This window comes from Falco punctatus (assembly GCF_963210335.1).
Source record: "Falco punctatus genome assembly, chromosome: 7".
Lineage (NCBI taxonomy): Eukaryota > Metazoa > Chordata > Aves > Falconiformes > Falconidae > Falco > Falco punctatus.
The window spans coordinates 63,355,987-63,373,470 of record NC_137587.1 but is presented as its reverse complement, the minus strand read 5'-3'; the positions used below and the strand labels follow the sequence as shown (position 1 = coordinate 63,373,470).

At 46.4% G+C, this 17,484-nt stretch overlaps 1 protein-coding gene across 19 annotated transcripts in view; it reads right to left on the bottom strand.

The window, feature by feature from the left end:
• Window positions 1–17,484, bottom strand: part of CHD2 (chromodomain helicase DNA binding protein 2) — a 90,298-nt gene that overhangs the window by 3,203 nt on the left and 69,611 nt on the right. For all 19 annotated transcript variants that reach the window (XM_080394307.1, XM_080394306.1, XM_080394309.1 and 16 more), the window contains 20 exons: window positions 17,213–17,365; window positions 16,639–16,710; window positions 15,317–15,466; window positions 14,564–14,712; window positions 13,949–14,045; window positions 13,097–13,189; window positions 12,443–12,616; window positions 11,335–11,510; window positions 9,825–9,866; window positions 8,647–8,786; window positions 7,788–7,926; window positions 7,499–7,649; window positions 6,046–6,168; window positions 5,616–5,744; window positions 4,741–4,881; window positions 3,431–3,565; window positions 1,886–2,064; window positions 1,387–1,486; window positions 644–860; window positions 21–270 (listed from right to left, as the gene is read on the bottom strand). In XM_080394307.1, coding sequence (XP_080250433.1) covers window positions 21–270; window positions 644–860; window positions 1,387–1,486; window positions 1,886–2,064; window positions 3,431–3,565; window positions 4,741–4,881; window positions 5,616–5,744; window positions 6,046–6,168; window positions 7,499–7,649; window positions 7,788–7,926; window positions 8,647–8,786; window positions 9,825–9,866; window positions 11,335–11,510; window positions 12,443–12,616; window positions 13,097–13,189; window positions 13,949–14,045; window positions 14,564–14,712; window positions 15,317–15,466; window positions 16,639–16,710; window positions 17,213–17,365 — 2,810 coding nt within the window. The remainder of the gene's footprint in view (window positions 1–20; window positions 271–643; window positions 861–1,386; window positions 1,487–1,885; window positions 2,065–3,430; window positions 3,566–4,740; window positions 4,882–5,615; window positions 5,745–6,045; window positions 6,169–7,498; window positions 7,650–7,787; window positions 7,927–8,646; window positions 8,787–9,824; window positions 9,867–11,334; window positions 11,511–12,442; window positions 12,617–13,096; window positions 13,190–13,948; window positions 14,046–14,563; window positions 14,713–15,316; window positions 15,467–16,638; window positions 16,711–17,212; window positions 17,366–17,484) is intronic.

Below are 17,484 nucleotides of genomic sequence, written 5' to 3'. Positions count from 1 at the left end.
CTGAGGTGAAAGGGACTTACCTGTCGTAATAATCTCGATGGCCTCTGTGGTCTCGGTCACTGTTGTACTGTTCGTATGGCCTCTTGCGGGAGAGGTTATTTGGTCTGTAGTTCCCAGAGCTCCGGTGGGGTTCTCCACGAGATCGCCGATCCCCATAGTGGTGGTCCTTGTACCAGTGCTGCTCATACTGGTGATGCCGCTCCCCACCCCACATCTGGTTGCTGTTGCCACCGTAGCTGAACTTTCGATCCCTCTGCCATTCTCCTCGGTCTGCAGTGAGGAAAGCACCAGTAAGTGTCTTTCATACTTCAGTTTAAGCCCATTACTTTGCTGAATTCCCAAAGAAATTGTAACTATTGCTGTGCCCCTTTAACCTTCCCCTCCTTAAACTACATGGGCCCAATGTTATTCTTTGAATTTGTTTATCATTATTCTAGCAAATCTTACTCTGTCCTGTTCTTATACTCTTTACATCACTATATCATTGTGTCTTCTAGTCCAGCAATAATTACAGTGGTAACGTATGTTCCATCCCTCCACCTTTAAACCTGACCAGTCGCAAATGCCAGAAGGATCAAACAGTCCAACTTCAAGCAGCCATTAGGTCAGACGAGATGGTTTCTCCTGACTTGCCCGTGCTCACCTGTATTGCTGAAATGTCTCTTGTTTGGATGGCCATAGTTGTCACGTGGGTGCCCGTGCATCTGCTGCTGGGCATGGGAAGGGGGCAGGTGGATCTTCTGGGAATGAGGATTGTGAGGCACGTGAGACTGGGACATCACAGAATCGCGGCTGGAGCCTGAAGGCTCTGGGCGGAATGGCTTCTTCATGCTGGACATGTCCTCCTTCTTCTTCTGCTCCTGCAAGGTAGAAGAGAGGGTTACAGCTCAACTGCTATTCTACCAGAAGATTCAGACTGTGTGAGCAATGGCCTTGTCTGTCAGGCTCTGGATTCTTCCGTAGACTCTGCACACAGTGGGCCACCCACCCCTGAGGACTTGGTGAACCAACTGTGCCCAAGCATGGTGTGAGTGGCAGCGGTACACATGCAGTGGAGGACAGGCAGAGTTCTGCCCCATGCAGCTCCGCTTCCACACCCTGTCTCTACAGGGCAGCACTCCTAGGCTCGTCTCTAAAGGTCAACTCAACACAACGTGCCACACCAAGTAACGCTTTTTCCTGGTCAGAACAGCCAGGACAAAATGACCAGTGTTGTTAGGTGAAGGGAGAAATGGCACCTGAAAGAGGAGGCAAATCCAACCAGACTGTTAAGAAAATCACAACAACAATAAAGCAAGCCCATGATAAAGAGGAAGAAAGTACTGACACTTCCAAGTGCAACAACTTTTAAGACAGCAACCAGAGGGAAGGTACTTCAGATCTCACCTCCTCTTCCTGCGATCTTTTCTTATGAGCCATCTTGTAGAGTTTGTGCAGTTTTCTGGCATCAAATTCTGTGAATTTTGACACAAATATCCATAGGTTCCTAGAAAGACATGAACATTTTCTGTTAATCGCTACATCAGCAGTTTAACTGCCAACTGCTTTCAGACCAATACCAAATCAGTTCCACCCTCTCTGGAATCAACCCAGCTCAGGATGGGATGATCAGAAAAGCTGGAGCCAGGTTCTTAGAAATTATAAAATAAAGAGGTTTTCACTCATTTGTCTAAACTAGCTCTGAAACCAATTTAAATGAAACCAGCACAAATTGCAGACTAAGCCCTCACCTAAGACTGGTCATGGACTGAGCGGGCTAGAGAACGCAAGATTTCACACATCAAATGAGAGGCAAATAGCACACTCATTCACATAAACCCTGCAGCCTCTGACTACCATTTTTAAGTATCACAGACCAGCCAAAGATGACAAAATAATCCCCCACCTTCTCCATAGCTTGATATGATCCTGGTCAGTGTAGGCTTTAAGGCACTCAGAGATGCGGTCTCCAATTTTTAGGAGGCAGTTGCGTGTGTGCTCCAGCTGTTCTTGAACTGTCAGTCCCTTATCAGGCTTATCGAGTTGCTTCAGTGCTTTTTTGACTGGTCTCATCCTTTCCTTGCACTTGAAAAAGCAATAGAGAGCAGAAAGTGATCCATTTGGCACAAGGGTCTACACTGTTCCCTTGTTAATCAGACAGAGCTGAAAAGTTCATTAGCATGAGATACTAACTTTATCTGACCATTAGGCAAGGAGAAATCAGCTATGAAAACAGCAATTTGTTGGACATGCTGCAGAAAATGATCAGGAAAAGCCGAGAGACTCTCCACTTCCACTGCGCCTGCCTTTCAGAGGGGAACAATTTGCTTTGCAAGCCATAACCACACAGTGTCTTGCACTGATCCCACGGCAGGCAGGGAAGCGTAACAGAGCATCGACATGCTGAACCAACAGCCCCAGCTGATGAGCGCTCACTCAATAGCCTCCCTGTCCATCCCCATCTGTGGCTGCTTTAATCTATCGCTTTTACCAAAACTGGAAGACGTGAGATGAAAGCACCATCTTTATCAGCTGTGCGCATCAACGCTGCGCACAGACAGCGGATCAGACAGGTTTCTACTGCCTGACTGGATCTTTCATGCATCACAGAGGGAAAGTTAAAGAAAAAAAACAGACAAAAACAACACAGGACCTGCAGCAAATACACAGATTTGCGTTTACGGAACTGTTTTTAAAAAGTGGTATTTCAGCATTTCCCTGTACAAGTCAGGCCAAGGAGAGTCTGCCATGACCACTTCTACTGAAAGGCTACTTTTACAACAAGCCTTGCAGGTGTGTTTGCTGCAAGAGCATTTACACAACCAGGGAAGTGCTTACAGCTCAGACAACTCTGTACCTCCTACAGCCGTACAAGGCCACCCTCAAAATTCTCCTGTATTTCCCCACCTGGAAGAGCTGCAATGGCTCCCTGGCTTCTACAGGAGAGACACGCTGCCACATAAGCTGCAGGGTCTTCTGTAACCCAGGGCTTCCAAATGAGTGGTGGAAACTTATCAGGTGAAGAAGAGAGCCCTTCTGCATGTTCTGTTGACATGCTGCCACCTTCTGCCCTGGCTGGCATCCCCGGCAGAGGGAGGGGATGAACACGTGCGCTCATGCACAGCAGAATTTTGAAGGGAGTTAATCTGAATCCTTTAATAATGCAATCGCCTGGTGAGAACTGGGAGCTGGAAGAGGTTTGAAGTTTCTTCCAGTTGAAGTGCCACTTGCAGCAGACAGCTGGTTGGCGCAGAGGAGGCTGGTGGGCCACTCTCATACAGGGCTGTTCTGCCACGCTCACAGATCGGGCAGAGGAAATCACTGTGGGGCACTAGGAGGGGGTTCACACCCTGACACCTAAACCACGTCCTTGGACAACATGTAATCAAACCCCAGCTGCCTTGCTGAGCTCCCTACCACTACTCTCCCATCTCCTGAGGAAAACACTTACTATGCTGAATGTTTCTTGGTCCAGATCATCATCCTCATCTTCTCCAATGGGGATCGGTTCACTCCCAGCAGTAATGTGGACAGGACCTTGCGATCTCTTCCCTTTACTTCCAGATTTAGCGTCACCACCTTTAAGCTTTACAAGGACAAGTTACACACATCACATGATGAGCCAGATTGCAGGATCCCAAGCGACCCAACTAACAACCTCTGCACTATTGTTACTGGCAGTTGTTAAATCCTGGGCACTGCTCCTACAGCTTTCCTCCCAAGATCTCAAACTGTTCAGCTGCAGTGCCTCTATTTAGCTTTACGTCATCCCAGAGGGAGTAGAGAAGTCAGAGCTAACATTTTGGACATGAATATGAAACTCATACTCATGGAGAGAAAACCAACACTGAAGACTTGGAAAAGAGGTTAAGCTAAAGAATATATATCCCTTGCAAAGGACAGAGCTCAGACTAGTCTCATGTCTATGAGGATCTGCAACTTCATGTGATGTCAGTAATCCTCAGACCCTCCGGAAAGCAATCTCAAATCATGGCCTGCTAGTGTAAATTTTGATTTATATGACTTATCTGAAGTCAAAGTCCTTTAGAGTCAACATCATACCAAAAATCACTGGAAAGCAAACTGTCCCCTACATATGCAACAAAACTTCTTGGTTTGCACTTATGACCTCAGTGTCAAAACACACTGGGAATGCAGCACATACCCGTTGCTTGGACAGGTACTTCAGGGCATTATTATAGAAGCCTTTATTTGAACCCAGCCCCAGGACAGCTGTACCACAATTCAAGGGACATTTTAGTCCACAACATACCATTGATGTTGAAACACTCATTTTGGGGAGTCCTGAACAGCAACAAGGAGAACTTACAGTCTTGATGGTGTGGACACTTGGGTTATTTAGGGTGAGTTTAAATTAAAGGGGAATACAGACAAGGAGCTGCCAATCCTGTGATAAATGACAGCTGAACACAACTTTGATCCGAGTGCTCCAGGCTCTTCCCTTTTCCTTCCTCAGCATCAGCTATTTGGCCATATCACTGGCACAGGGACAGCAGTACTTTAAAGATAGTCTGACAAAATCTCTTCCTTTTTGCTCACATTCCACCAAGCTTTACGATATATTGCCTTTTCTACTTTTCATTGCAATTCTTCACAGTTAAGAATTCAGGAGGGCTGCAAAAGGGCTAATACCACCCCCCACAGTGTTTCACTGATGTCTCTTCACACAGGGCACTTAATGAATCATAGCTTGCCCTTCTGCTCTTATCTCTTTAAACTGCTCCTGAGAGTACCACATACCTTTTCTTTCTTGTCTTTTGTCTTCTTTTTTTCTTTATCGCTTTCCTTTTCCTTCTTAGTGGTAGTCTGTTTTTCCTTGTTCTCTTTGTTCTCTTTCTTCTTCTGTTTCTTTTTCACTGGGCTCTTTTCCAAGCCATCCTCCTAGAAAATCAGTCACGGCACAAAGTTGGAGTCCCTCACCTCACATATACTTTCTTCCATAAAGCTTACATCCTTGAAACACAGGCAATTTTTGAGATCCATCCAAAATTGCCCTCACACCTCTTTAACCAGACAGCAAGCCCTGCTTAACCAGCTGCGATCCACCCAAGCCCTCACAAAAGGGCATTAAAAAAATAGATGGAGCCCCAATCTCTAACTAGCTGGCAAACTGTAGATAAGCACCGCTCTCCCATGCCAGTTGCGCTGGAGAACGCTTAGCCCCTAAGGTAGATACTGATCAGCACACAAACAAAAAGCCTTAGACTACAAGCCAAACCACTCAAAGACAGAAGGTTTTCCAAGCAACAGCATGACCTTGGTAAACTCCAGCTTCACCACTGGCTGACGTACTGAAGAGGGAAACAATCCTTCTTTCTCCCCTTTATAAGGGCAACAGACTTTGTCCTGACAAGACCTTTCCTCCAAGTCAGTATGTGGATGTGTGTGGCCATTCTAGGATCCCCCAAAACACTTCAGGCACTAACCTATAAGAGTGGGTGGGAAAGGTCCTTCTTTCACCCTGACAGCTGTAGATATGGTTTTGCAAGTTTGCCAGTCTCCTGGGAAACACACCTCGTAGTGTCCCCCGACTCCACAGAGCGTTTGCTAGGCATGCTTCTCACAACACAGCTCAAGAAAACCTGGAAAAGCCATTATCCACCAAGTTGACTCACCTTGACCTCACCCTCTTCTGACTGGTTGTCTGAGTGCCGAGGAGAGGAGAGTTCATTCCCATGCTCATCTTTGACTTTGGGAGCCTTGTTCTCTTTCTTTACTCGTGGTTTCCTCTTCTTTAGCTTGCCCTGGTGGCAAAAACACAGAACAAGTCAGGGCAAGAAAACAGCTACAGCTACTACCCCGGGGACATACCCTATGTCCTGAACATCTTGGCAGGGTGGCAGGAAGCCTGATGAACCCGAGTCCTTTGGTAAGCGTCGTAATTACCTGCCCCTTACTGAAATGATAATTAGTATCACAACACAATCAGACAAGTCCATACTCTTTCACATAGATGATGTTCGGTGACCTGAGAACACAGGCTGTCTCGCACTATCAGCCAACCACTCATCCTGAAACCCCCAGAATCAAGCAGCCACATCTCACCTCTTCCCCATCTTTCATGTTTTCTTTCTTGTCCAGATCTTTCTTCAGCAGTTTCAGTAGATAATCAACTCGGGTCTGGAGCTGTTTTCCCTGAGGTTTCTTATCTGTCTCAACAGGCAGGATCTTTGATAAAGAAGTAAAAAAAAAAATCCACATGCACCTATCAAACCTTGACAAGAGATATACACACTAGCAGCAGTCCTTCCAGGCCCAGCAAAGGGCTGGAGATGCTGCACCTTCTGGCAGAACAAGAAGATTCAAGCATTTCTTCCAGCTCCCACACAGATTCTCCCTGTTTAGCCAAGAGCAAAGCTCCCAGCAAGCAAGCATCCCTCCCCTTGGCCTTTTGCATAAGTGAAAAGACCCCATGGCGGCTCTATATTTGCTACAATCTTTCTTGTAAGTGTGCAAAAACAAAAAGAAAAGAAAAATGCCAAAACTCTGCAAACTGTATTTGGGACCTTGAGTTGCAAAACTGAGTCTCCTCTCCGTGACACATCAGATTTGTTTGTGACAGCCTTGTCACAGCAGGCTGGTCCCCTCCGGTAACCTGAGACATTGCTACAGCAATGATGCAGATGCAGAATTTTTAGCGGAAAACAAGGCTGCAAGATGCCACTTTGTGGAGGAAGTATCTCAGCTTGCCCACGAGGTTACCTTCATACTTCACTGGAAATTGGCTGGCATGTCTCAAGCAATTGTTCCCATTGTAAAAGGCCTCTCTGCACTTCACGTGGGAGGGCTCCCAGCCACAGCCTGATCTCTGCTAAAAACACTAGCAGGGATGTCATGGGAATGTAGCACATTGGCAGCAAAGCTGGCGTAGAGATTCTTGATGTTCCTCAGCACTTGTGCGGCAGTTTGCTCTCCTTCCATTGTGCTGACACAACGGATGGAGGCTTATTTTTAACCTGGATCATTTCAACATGGACCCCATAAACAGTTCTTACGGGAATGACTGAGAACAGAGGAACTAGATGGAGCCTTTCCAGCTGGCTTTGCTGCCATGGCCAGTCATGTAACTATACCCTCAAAGCTAACACACACCAGTCTTGACATAAGCAGTGTCAAATCTGTGAAAAATTATTTCCACACAGAAATTCAGACTCAGCTTCTTGTGAGATGCTCAAGGAAATATTAAGTCACAATTATGCAACGCACCCTCTATACTGTGCATGTAACCACACATGTCAGCATTACAGTTTTCCTCCTGCATCATTTCAGTGTGGTTCATATGGTACTGTTCAGAGAAAATTTACTGCCAATCAAATAACACAACTCTGCTTTCCATTAAGCCTGCAACATTCCATAGAGGTCACTGTTTTCCTCATTATTATTTATTATTATTTTTGGAGTGGTTACAAACATAAACATCTGTTTCTGGAGTGAATCAAATGCTCTCTATGGACACTGCAATGGACCCAAAATGTAAGGCACAAGCAAAGTGACCCACCTTATCAGATAACTTCAATTCTGGATCTGTTTTAATTAGCTCCCAGTTTCCATAGCCATGCTCGTAAATTCCCACTAACAAGCGTGAATCCTCCTCCACTCCCCAGTCTACATCAAAATGGGCAGCTTTGACACGGCACGTCAGGCGGTACCTGAAGGCATTTCAAACAGAAGCTACTTTTAATGCTGTGGAGGATAAAGCAAAGCCACATATCTAGGCTATGCTCTTTCCACTACAAAATCCAAATTCCCTGAACCTCTTCCTACATTGCCTGCTTAGCCAGACTCACTTCTTCCTTTCCTCTGGGTCTGTGGGAATGGATTTATGCAGCATTTCAAACTCCTCTTCATGCTGGATGATGGATTTCACATTGACTTGGACACCAGAAATCTTGATAGTAGGACCTCTTCTTTTACCAGGTCCTTTCCCTGCTCAACAATAAAACACAGCAACTCAGAGAACTCCGACAGAAAGAAGCGCCTCTAAAAATGTCTAGGCACACAGAGATCAAGGCCTTGCCTGCAATCTCCTGTTTAAACATAAGGCTGTCTGCTAAGGCAGGCCTAAAATGTAAGTTTTCTTTCACTAACTTACTTAGCTCTGTAATCTAAACACCTCCCAGTACAATTTTCTTAAAAATACATCTAAGCATGCTGGAGCTGTTGCTTCAGTAGTTTTGTTTAGTTGCAACAGGCAGGGACCCAGCAGGAGATCCAGCCCAGACCCACAGCACAGAACAGCCATACAGAGAGCAGGGACAATGCCAGCTCTGGGAAGGGCTAAGAGTGGATGCAGCTTTACCACAGAGTACACAGCACCGCTCCGACTCCCTGGTCTCAGCAGCAGTTAAAACATGATCTGCTTTGCCTTGTGGCACAGCATTAAATAAGCTAATTACTTCAGCCTCTCCCCACAAAAACTCGTGTTCAGCAGAAGCCAAAAGACCCAAATGGCACCTTCCAGTCTGAGAAAACTCAAGGGTTTCTCACTGACAGCTGCCCGGCAGAAGGCAGTTTAAGTGTGTCCTTGTTCTTCACTTTTAAATCGCAGTGTGGCATGCCTCCCCATCCAGCAAGGGAACGGTTTTCTCACCAGCTCCATAGAACCCCCCCAAAAACATAACAGCAGCACACAACCTTCTTGCTTACCTTCACCGGGGTTTTCTTTCAGCTGCTCCTCATATTCTTGCATTGCTGACACACAGCTATTGTGGATGAGTTCTCCTAACCGTTTCAGATCAGCCACAGACTTATCCACCAGCTCAGCATCCCGGGCAATACACTCCAGCCTAGGAAAGGGGAAAAAAGTTTTGTATTTGATACAGCTTATTTCCTCCCAGTCACTTCCTCAGCAATTGTTTCATAGCTTTTAGTAGTCAATGCTATATATCTATGAATGTATGAAACCTGCATGAGTCGAGTTCATGCAAGAAACAACACCGTTTTAGTCTTTTTTTTAGGTCTAACAGCTGCAGTACCGTGCAGATGTAGTATAACATCCAATCCTTTGGGTCTTTCAGTATTAAACCAAAGGTGAGTACTATCTTGGGCACAACAGGTGCCCTCTGTGACTGTCCAGTGTTCCTTCACATTCTCACAGCTCCACATTAACTCCATTTGATGGTCAAAAGCTGCCATCTGGTGTCCCTTTTGCCTGGCTGAAGTTAGTAACATCAAGGTCCACACACAAACCTAGTGTTTCACAATAGAAGAGTATAACCAGCTGAAAAAACAGTCATTTCTCATACAACATATATGGATCCCTGCCTCAGCTCTGAGACCTCAACAAGGGCTACAGCTTTCCAGACCCAACAGACATGCCCATCTCCCTTCCTCCTTCACACTAGGTCACAGCACTCATGCAGCGCTCTGCAGATCCCCGCTCGAGGATGATGTGCACCTCTCTTCCCTTCAAGAGGGATACGGCAGTGAGAGAAAGATGCTCTGAATTCATTCTTGAAACTAACACACACAGAGAAGCTTGGCAAGCATTTTGGGTAGCATTTGCTGTTCGAACACTGATACCTCTCCTTTCTAGGCAGACTGGAAATGCCCCAAGGGCCAGACTCCGCCAGCAGGATGATGCTGTGTACAGCCCAGCACCACTACTGCTCTAGCTGTTTTTTGGCCAACATTCATCAGCACCATCAACCGAGAGATGAGGGGCTGCATAGCAGTGCTAGCGTTACCGATCACACGACAGCAAGGCTTTGTGCTGTCCATGGAGGTTGTATCGAACACCCAGAGCAATGTGTGTATGGCTGTGCTCACGAATACAACGTCCCCCCGGTGACTCCCCTCTGGTGCAAGCCCAGGCTGGGACTCACCGTTCAAGAGGCAGTCCAAACTTCTTGTAAGCCTTGATAAACCTAGGCAAAAAAAAAAAAAAAAAAAAGAGAGAAAACAAAAACTAAACCAACTGCCATAAAAAGTAGGTCTCCAATATCACAAATATGCTTGAATATATTAATTACAGCCTGCCATGTTATCAACCTTGCATTCCACACTGATTAGGCTAAGCATCACTCAACACTGGGAAGCCTAATCCATTAGCCCCCAAAAAGAGTTTTGTGACCTTGGCTGGAGAAGAACACAACATTATTGTGAATGTTTGACAGATGACGGGGAAAAGAAAAAAAATAAAATAGAAAGAGTTATAACTGTAGTGTAAAAAAAATTTTTAAAAGTATTGGCTCACACCATGTTGGTAATTAACTTCATTTTTCCAAGGAGAAGAGAGGCATTAAATCAATGCCATCAGTAATTTTAACGCTCAGGCTACAAGTGTAACAACCCATTACAGAAGAGCCAAATGTGGTGCAATCCATCACAGAGGTTTGCAGACAAAAATTGCTATATATTTTTACGTCTTATTTTTATTGTGAAAATCACTGCCATAGCTAACACAACTTCAGGGCAAGAGTCAGGCACCGTTGCTGCAACTGAACAGTGCCTTGTGCTGGGAGCAGACCCAACAGCTTCAACTACACATTTTTAAAATTAGTTAATTTTTTCCCTTCTTTTTTTCATCTTGTGCTCTTTCAGGTTCTACATCACAATAGCTAAATGGCTGATATATTTCACATTGCAACACCTCCTTCCTTCTCTATGGTTTCAGGCTGGATATGGGGCAGCTTCCACAATCCAAAAAGTCTGACCAACCTCCTGTTAAAAAACACATTAACTCAGAGATGGAGAGAGTCAAGTCACAACTCTCTCTTTTCCATCTTTGGTTGGGTATCTGGGCAGAGCCATAAGCAAAGACATTTGGGAAAGCTCAAGAGTCAGAAGATACGAGAAGAAAATAACGCTCTGGAATTCAGCCTGCAGCTCACTTCAGGGACCGACAGCGCAGAAGAGGACACACAACCCCTGGGATCAACAGGACCAGTGCTTCTCATGGAGTCATTTTGCCAGAGCTTGTCTTTCACTTAAAGCTTAAATCAGCAGGACTACTGCCAGAAAAACATCAGGAAGGCCAGAGTCCTGCACTTCCAGCTCTGTGTCCCACGGCACCTAAGACCTCACGTGTTTAGCTCAATCCACTCAGCCCAGGAAGGGCACTTACAAAAAGGACTAATTTCAGGAAGTTAGCAGGTTCACTAAAGTAGCCTACTAAAGACAATCCAGTCCGTTTTGCACAGACCTGAATGTTAAGGTCATCAGCTGGGAGCAAACTGAATTACACAAAGGTGCAGAAGCTGGCCCAATGAACCAGCTCTACCTAAACTACTGACGTGCTTACAGGAGAACAATTCCTGGACTAATCAGGGGGTTTCTCCACCTGCATGGGATTTCTGTATTTGTTTTCTGAACTGTCTCACGCTCAGCACTGACCTCCTGATCTCAGCATCAGTAAATCCTTCCACAGTATCTTTTCTAACACTCCGAGGACGCCCCCTGCGCTTTGGTCTCTTCTCATCATCAGTATCGTCCGTCTCACTTTCTGATGCAGATGACCTCTGAAGCCTTCTCTTAGTTTCTGCATCTGATTCACTGTCATTCGTCTGAGCCTGTATGTACCAGAAAAACAGCAGTACAGTTAAAGCTGCTAATCTGCCAACCTTTTCTGTCCCTCCCATGAGCTGCCACTGTTTAATGTTCCAACTGTAAAACACCTCAGCATCTCTTCCTGAAGATGCAGGAGCCCACGTAACCAACCCAGAGAGGCTGCCTTGTAGTTTCCAGCTAGCTAAGGGTGTTAAGGTGGCCATCCTTCCCTTTACAGCCTTCTACCCAGAAGTTTCACAACTGCATTTTGATTTATTAAGGTATAAGATACACTAAAATATATTGATTACCATGGGTTTGTGCCACAGCCCCTTAGACTCTTTTGAAAATCAGGACATCTCAGAAATGAATCTGGAGTCATCTGGTATGAATTACCCTTCTCTCTACCTTTAACTTTAATGTTTTCCCCCAGTTCATCCCAGAGCACAGTTCATAACCCCTTAAAGTCCCACATCCCAGAAGAGTTTCCTTGCACAGTCTGCTTTCTGTTGGATTGGGGTAGATCCAATCACCTAAAAGAAGAATTTGGAAAGACACCATCTCTTCTGCCTGCAAAAGCCACATTTAGGCAAAAGCATTCCAGGCAGCTAGAGCACCCAAGGAAAAGAAACAGCCAGAAAACGGCATAAACTGGAGTAAAATCTGCACTATACAGTTGGAAAACTTGCCCTGTGCTCACTACAGGTTCTCTGCATTTTTTTCTGCTAAGACAAGATGATTCATACCAAACCCAACGCGGGCCCTCACACTGCATTACCAGCTAGGGGGCCCGATGCATTATGCCAAGAGGAGGTCAGTGTGCTACCTCTGTGCTTTACTCCTAACCAACTTCGGAGGACGGAAAGCAGCACTCAGGTGGCAGGAAGTCTTCCCCTGAGTGTTGCCTTTGCCAGCTCTTGCCTTCTGCCTCTCAGGTCCTCGAGATGGGCTGTACCTTTTTAGTCGAGCTCCGGATTCGAGGCAGCATGTAGATTTCCTCCAATTCTTTCTGCCTTTCTTCCTCCTCCACCTTTTTCCTCTGCTCCTCTGGAATGATATCATCCCAGTCCTTTTGCGACCGCTCGTCCAACTCTGTCTCTTCCTCCTCCATGGTTGCAAAGTTGGCCACCTTTTATAAGCAAAGGAACAGTTTTTAGAATTCCCTCCCCTGGCAGGCATACCTCAGAGCTGTCTGCTATGCTTCAACTCCGTCCACATAGGAATTCTGCCAACATTTCTGTAACTACTTAATAATTGATCCCTATGTCACTACATTCCTGGTTTCTTGCCACATCTTTGGGCTAAGAGTCTTTGAGGAAGTACGTGCAGTTTAATAAGTACTGCTGAGCCTCTGTAAGTTATTGGGTTTGTTTCCAAATTTGGTAAATTCCGCATTTTATTCACAGCCTTCAAAACCACCTTAAGTGAAATGAAATTAATACTTACATATTTTGCCAGCTACCAAACCCAGACAATCCCTCAGCATACAGCTTTGTACAAGTCACCTCTTACCGAGCCTGATCTGCCCTGTCTGTCACTAACTTCACCGCCACGGCAAGATGTGCAGAGCCACATTCCTGCACCCATCCACACAGCTGCAGGTCCGTACCTTAAACTGAGAAAGAAGCTCGTCAGTAGCACTGGTGGACACCTCATTCTCTCGTGTTTCAGCCAGACGTAAAATCTCATCAATGTCCATCTCCTACCAGTCAGAAAGAGTGATGAAGTGGAGGGTGCCGAGCACAGCAGGTAATAGGAGACTTTGAGGACAGATTTGTTGAGTGCAATAGCTAAACACACACTGTGCTGATGCGAGCTAAATGAAAGTGCAAATATCTGCAGGGTGTCATCACCGGGAGCAAGGATGAGCTATCTCAAGTGCTACAAACGAGTGTAAGTAAGGGTGATGGGACAGGAGATAAAGAACATCAAGGCTGAGCAGCAGGGAAAATTTCCAGACAGTGAGATATGTTAACTGTGGACTGTTTCCCTTGGGGGAAACTCTGCTACTCAGGCCATTAAGAGAATTGGTCAAAGCACTCAATATTAAACTGTCAAGTAATGCTGCACTGAGGCAGGGGAGAGCAAGCTATTTAACTTCACTGTGCTGACTCCTGCGCCTCTGTGAACAAGCAAAAAAGGATCCTGAAGAAGTGCTCCGAGGAGGCAGGGAGAGAAGTTTTCAACAGGCTGTGCTATAACTAGCTAATGAATCCTTAGGAGCCAAGAGATTCTCTCAGCAACCATTACTATTTAAGCTCTGACAACAAGGCTCTCCTCCGCCCCCTGATCCCCCAGGCCAAGAGCTCTCTTTCTTCAGCTTCTCCAGACTCGGATGTGCCCTGTTCACCAACCTGCTCTCATGCACAGGGCAAGCACAAAGAGGAAGCAGACACACACGATCCCCCATGCAGACCTGCAAAGGACTACAAGCAGCTGTGCAATTTCAGTTTCAAACTACCTGAGGCTCTGACTCTTCCCCTTCAAGCTCCTTGAAGAGATCTTCAGCTCCAAACTTCAGAATAGCTGTCAGCTCCTCTTTGTTGAAAGGATTGGAGCTGCAAGAACAAGTGAGAAAGAAAATGTGGTTTGAGCTGTTAAGTCAGCACTGCTATAGCACAAAACCGTACCAAAGTTTTTCCTAATTAAAGCAAGGAGCAAGTTTTCTATGCAGCACTCTGGAAAGCTTTTCTGTTCATCTTTCCTGCTCTAGCACAGGCAGCTACTGTAAAGGGAACCACCTCCATCTACTGGAGGGAAACAGGGAGAGTCTGAGGTCACTGTCAATGGCAGCTGTTCCACAGCCACCACCAGGTTCCCTCAGACCAGGATGACCTCTGGCAGGAAGACAGAAGGAAAAACAAGTAATGTATTAAAACTAGGTTTTTATTTCTGATCACCTTTATCCTATGTGTCCAGATTAACGCTTGCATGAGCCAAATCCATGACAATGGCCATTATTTATTAGCCTTATGCCCTGTACCCAATCAAATAAATATTGGGAAATACCAGCAGGTGAAGCTGGTTATGCCACATGCTGTACCAGACATCCCTGCCTCCTGTCACAATCACTTACTTTGATCGTCCAGAGTTGTTGTCCAGAACAGTCCGGCCAGTGGTGTCCATACGCTGGATCACCAAGTGATCCAGCACCATTTTCTTCTTGGCCCTCTCAATGATTTCCTCCTCTACTGTACCCTTTGTGACCAGGCGGTAAATATTAACCTGAAGGGCAAAAAAAGACCAGAGCTATTTCTGGACCTAAACACGCTCTGTTGACATGGCAATGCATCCCTCAGCTGTTTCCTCAGCAGACTGGTCTGCTGACATCTCTTCATGTTCTATATGTGGTGTTTTAGAAGAAAAACAAGCACATTCTTTTTAAATCTCAGGGGAACCAGTTAAAAATCACAGATCCTGTAGCGTGTCTACGGACAGAGTAAAAATCTGCTGAAACAATCAGTCTAAAACCAAACTATCATAAAACTTTTCACTTCTCTAATAAGACCCTAGTAAAACCGGATGTTTACTTTCTAAGTTTTTGAGGGCCAGAAAGAATAGAGTGCGCTAGGCTGAGAAGTTTGGTTCGGTTCTTGGTTTTGAACCTTCCCAGAACCCAAAGCCAACAGAAAGACCGGGCATCTGGTAAATTTGGGTTGATTTTTTGTCTCATGGCTTTTAAATGAGCTTCCCTTGGGTTGGCAGCTCGCTCTGGAGTCAGGACTGGGGGCAAAAAGACCATGTTTTCAGAAGCTCTGGTGAGGTGGGAGGCCCATTTAGATGCACACACTGAGGCAACCAGGAAAACAACCCAGGTAACTCTTCTGACCTGCTTCTTTTGTCCAATCCGGTGAGCCCGAGCCTGAGCCTGAAGATCATTTTGGGGGTTCCAGTCCGAGTCAAAGATAACAACAGTATCAGCAGAGGCCAGATTAATTCCCAGCCCTCCAGCTCGCGTTGACAACAAGAAACAGAAGTCCTGGAGGGGGGAAAAACAAGGCATCCGTGAGTTAGCCAGCCACTGTGGCTGTAAAATAGCAATGGTGACTTCAAAGCTATGCAAGGCAATGGAGGGAGGGCTCTGTCGCTTCTTAAGAAAACAGAAAAAGGATTTCCTTCCCACACACCCTGCTCATGCAGGCTGAGCACCACTGGCACAAGGCGAGGCAGTGCTGGAAGTGGTGAAAGGTGTGCTATTCCAGGAAGGGCCTGGCATCCATCATTATGGATGCAAACAGCTCAGAGCAAGGGCACCCTGGAGTCCCTTTTGAAGGTCAGACCATGCTGCCCACCAGACTCCTACAAAGGCAGCAGGCAAACACATGCTTTTTGTTGCCTGAGGCCTGCTGGGGCCGAGATCAGCCACTAAACAGACTGTTTGGGTAGGGCACGGGGTGCCAGATTAGAGCTCAGATGCCCGAGCCCCCATGAATGCCCCCAGGAGAGAGGAGAGGGGAAAGGGCAGCTTCTTTGGGCATTCTTGCTCCTTTCCCACCCACACAGCTGTCTCCTCCTCACTTTTATTTGTTCATTTTCCCACAACCATGAAGCATCTAACTATATCTATCTCCTGTGTCAGCCCAGAATCCCCCTCCAGTCTGGGCTTGTGGAATGAGGAAAGGTATTTCTCACGGCTGGGCTGACTGTGGCACAAAACAAGTGTCTCGCACCAGTCACCGTGAGTCAGCAAGCCCAGACGAGAGGTCTGAGGTGCCCTCTCCTATTTCACTGGAGACTTTCACATCCAACACCAGACTCCACTGCCTGCCAACACTTAAAATCTCCTTTTTGCCTCTGCCATTTCATATCCAAAACCAGCTTCAGACTGGTAGAATCATTTAGCAACCACCTCGTTCTCCAGGCCATGGGGAGAGAATTGCTAAATTCTGGCTCTTCCCAGCCTCTTCAGGACTTTCTGGAGACGTGACCTGCAGCCCTGTTCTTTGGATGTAGGAGATTTAAAATAAGCAATATGGCTAGCTGCAAAAACTGCTGTATCTGTGTCTTTAAAAGTATCTGGGGTCCTGTAAAAAGCAATGAACTGAACTAATCCCCTCTTGGCAGTCACAACCTGCGACTGAGTCATAAACACCCGCCGCTTGGGCAGCCCACCCAGACCCTCCTGAGGCAGGACAGCCCCAGCCGTGGTACCTCAGAGCCGTCAGCGTTGAAGTGGTCCAGAGCCTGCTTTCGGATCTCCCCTTTGATCGAGCCGTCCAAGCGCTGGAAACATCAACGATGATAAAAGAAAGAAGGTAAAGGAGCCTTGAGAAACCGCTGCGCACAAGTTCTGGGAGCCCTACAGCCCCCTTCCCTGCCTGCAGCATTTAATCATTAAAAATAGCCACCAATTAAAAATAACTGCACTGCCTTAGCCCACTGTGTGGCAAGGGTAGGAGCAGGGTATGCTCAGGCAACAGTCACACAGAGAGTGACGCTGCAGCTCCCGTTACAGGCTCCCAGCCAGGGTCTCTGTGCTGGCTATCCTATCCTCGGGGTTTATCACAGGACACAGCCCAAAGCAGGGGCCTGTCAGAGGCAGCATTTTGCAGAGAAACTGAAATTTCACTGAAACGAAAGGACTTCCCAGTTCCCTCCAGTATATTTCAGTCAGTGCGACTTGTAATCCCAGCAAGCAATCTCTGGGAAACTGTGACTCCCGCCGCCCTTGGCATTTTTTCAAGTTTTCAAGTGAACCCCGCTTTTCCACGCTGATGTTTCTCACCTGAAAAGGGTAGTGTTTGATAGTCAGGTACTCTGCCAAGATGTCCAGCATCCTCACCATCTGGGAGAAGATCAGCACTCTGTTGCCTCTCTCCCGCAGCCTGGTCAGCAGCTTGTCCAAAAGAATTAGCTTTCCACTGCTCCTGATCAGAGACTGAACAAGTAACCGTCATTTCAGCTGATGCTTTTCAATCTCACCCTTATGTCCATTACACAGACACATGCAGAGATCTGGTTCTTTTGGGGTCATGCTTCTCCCATACATCTCTGATT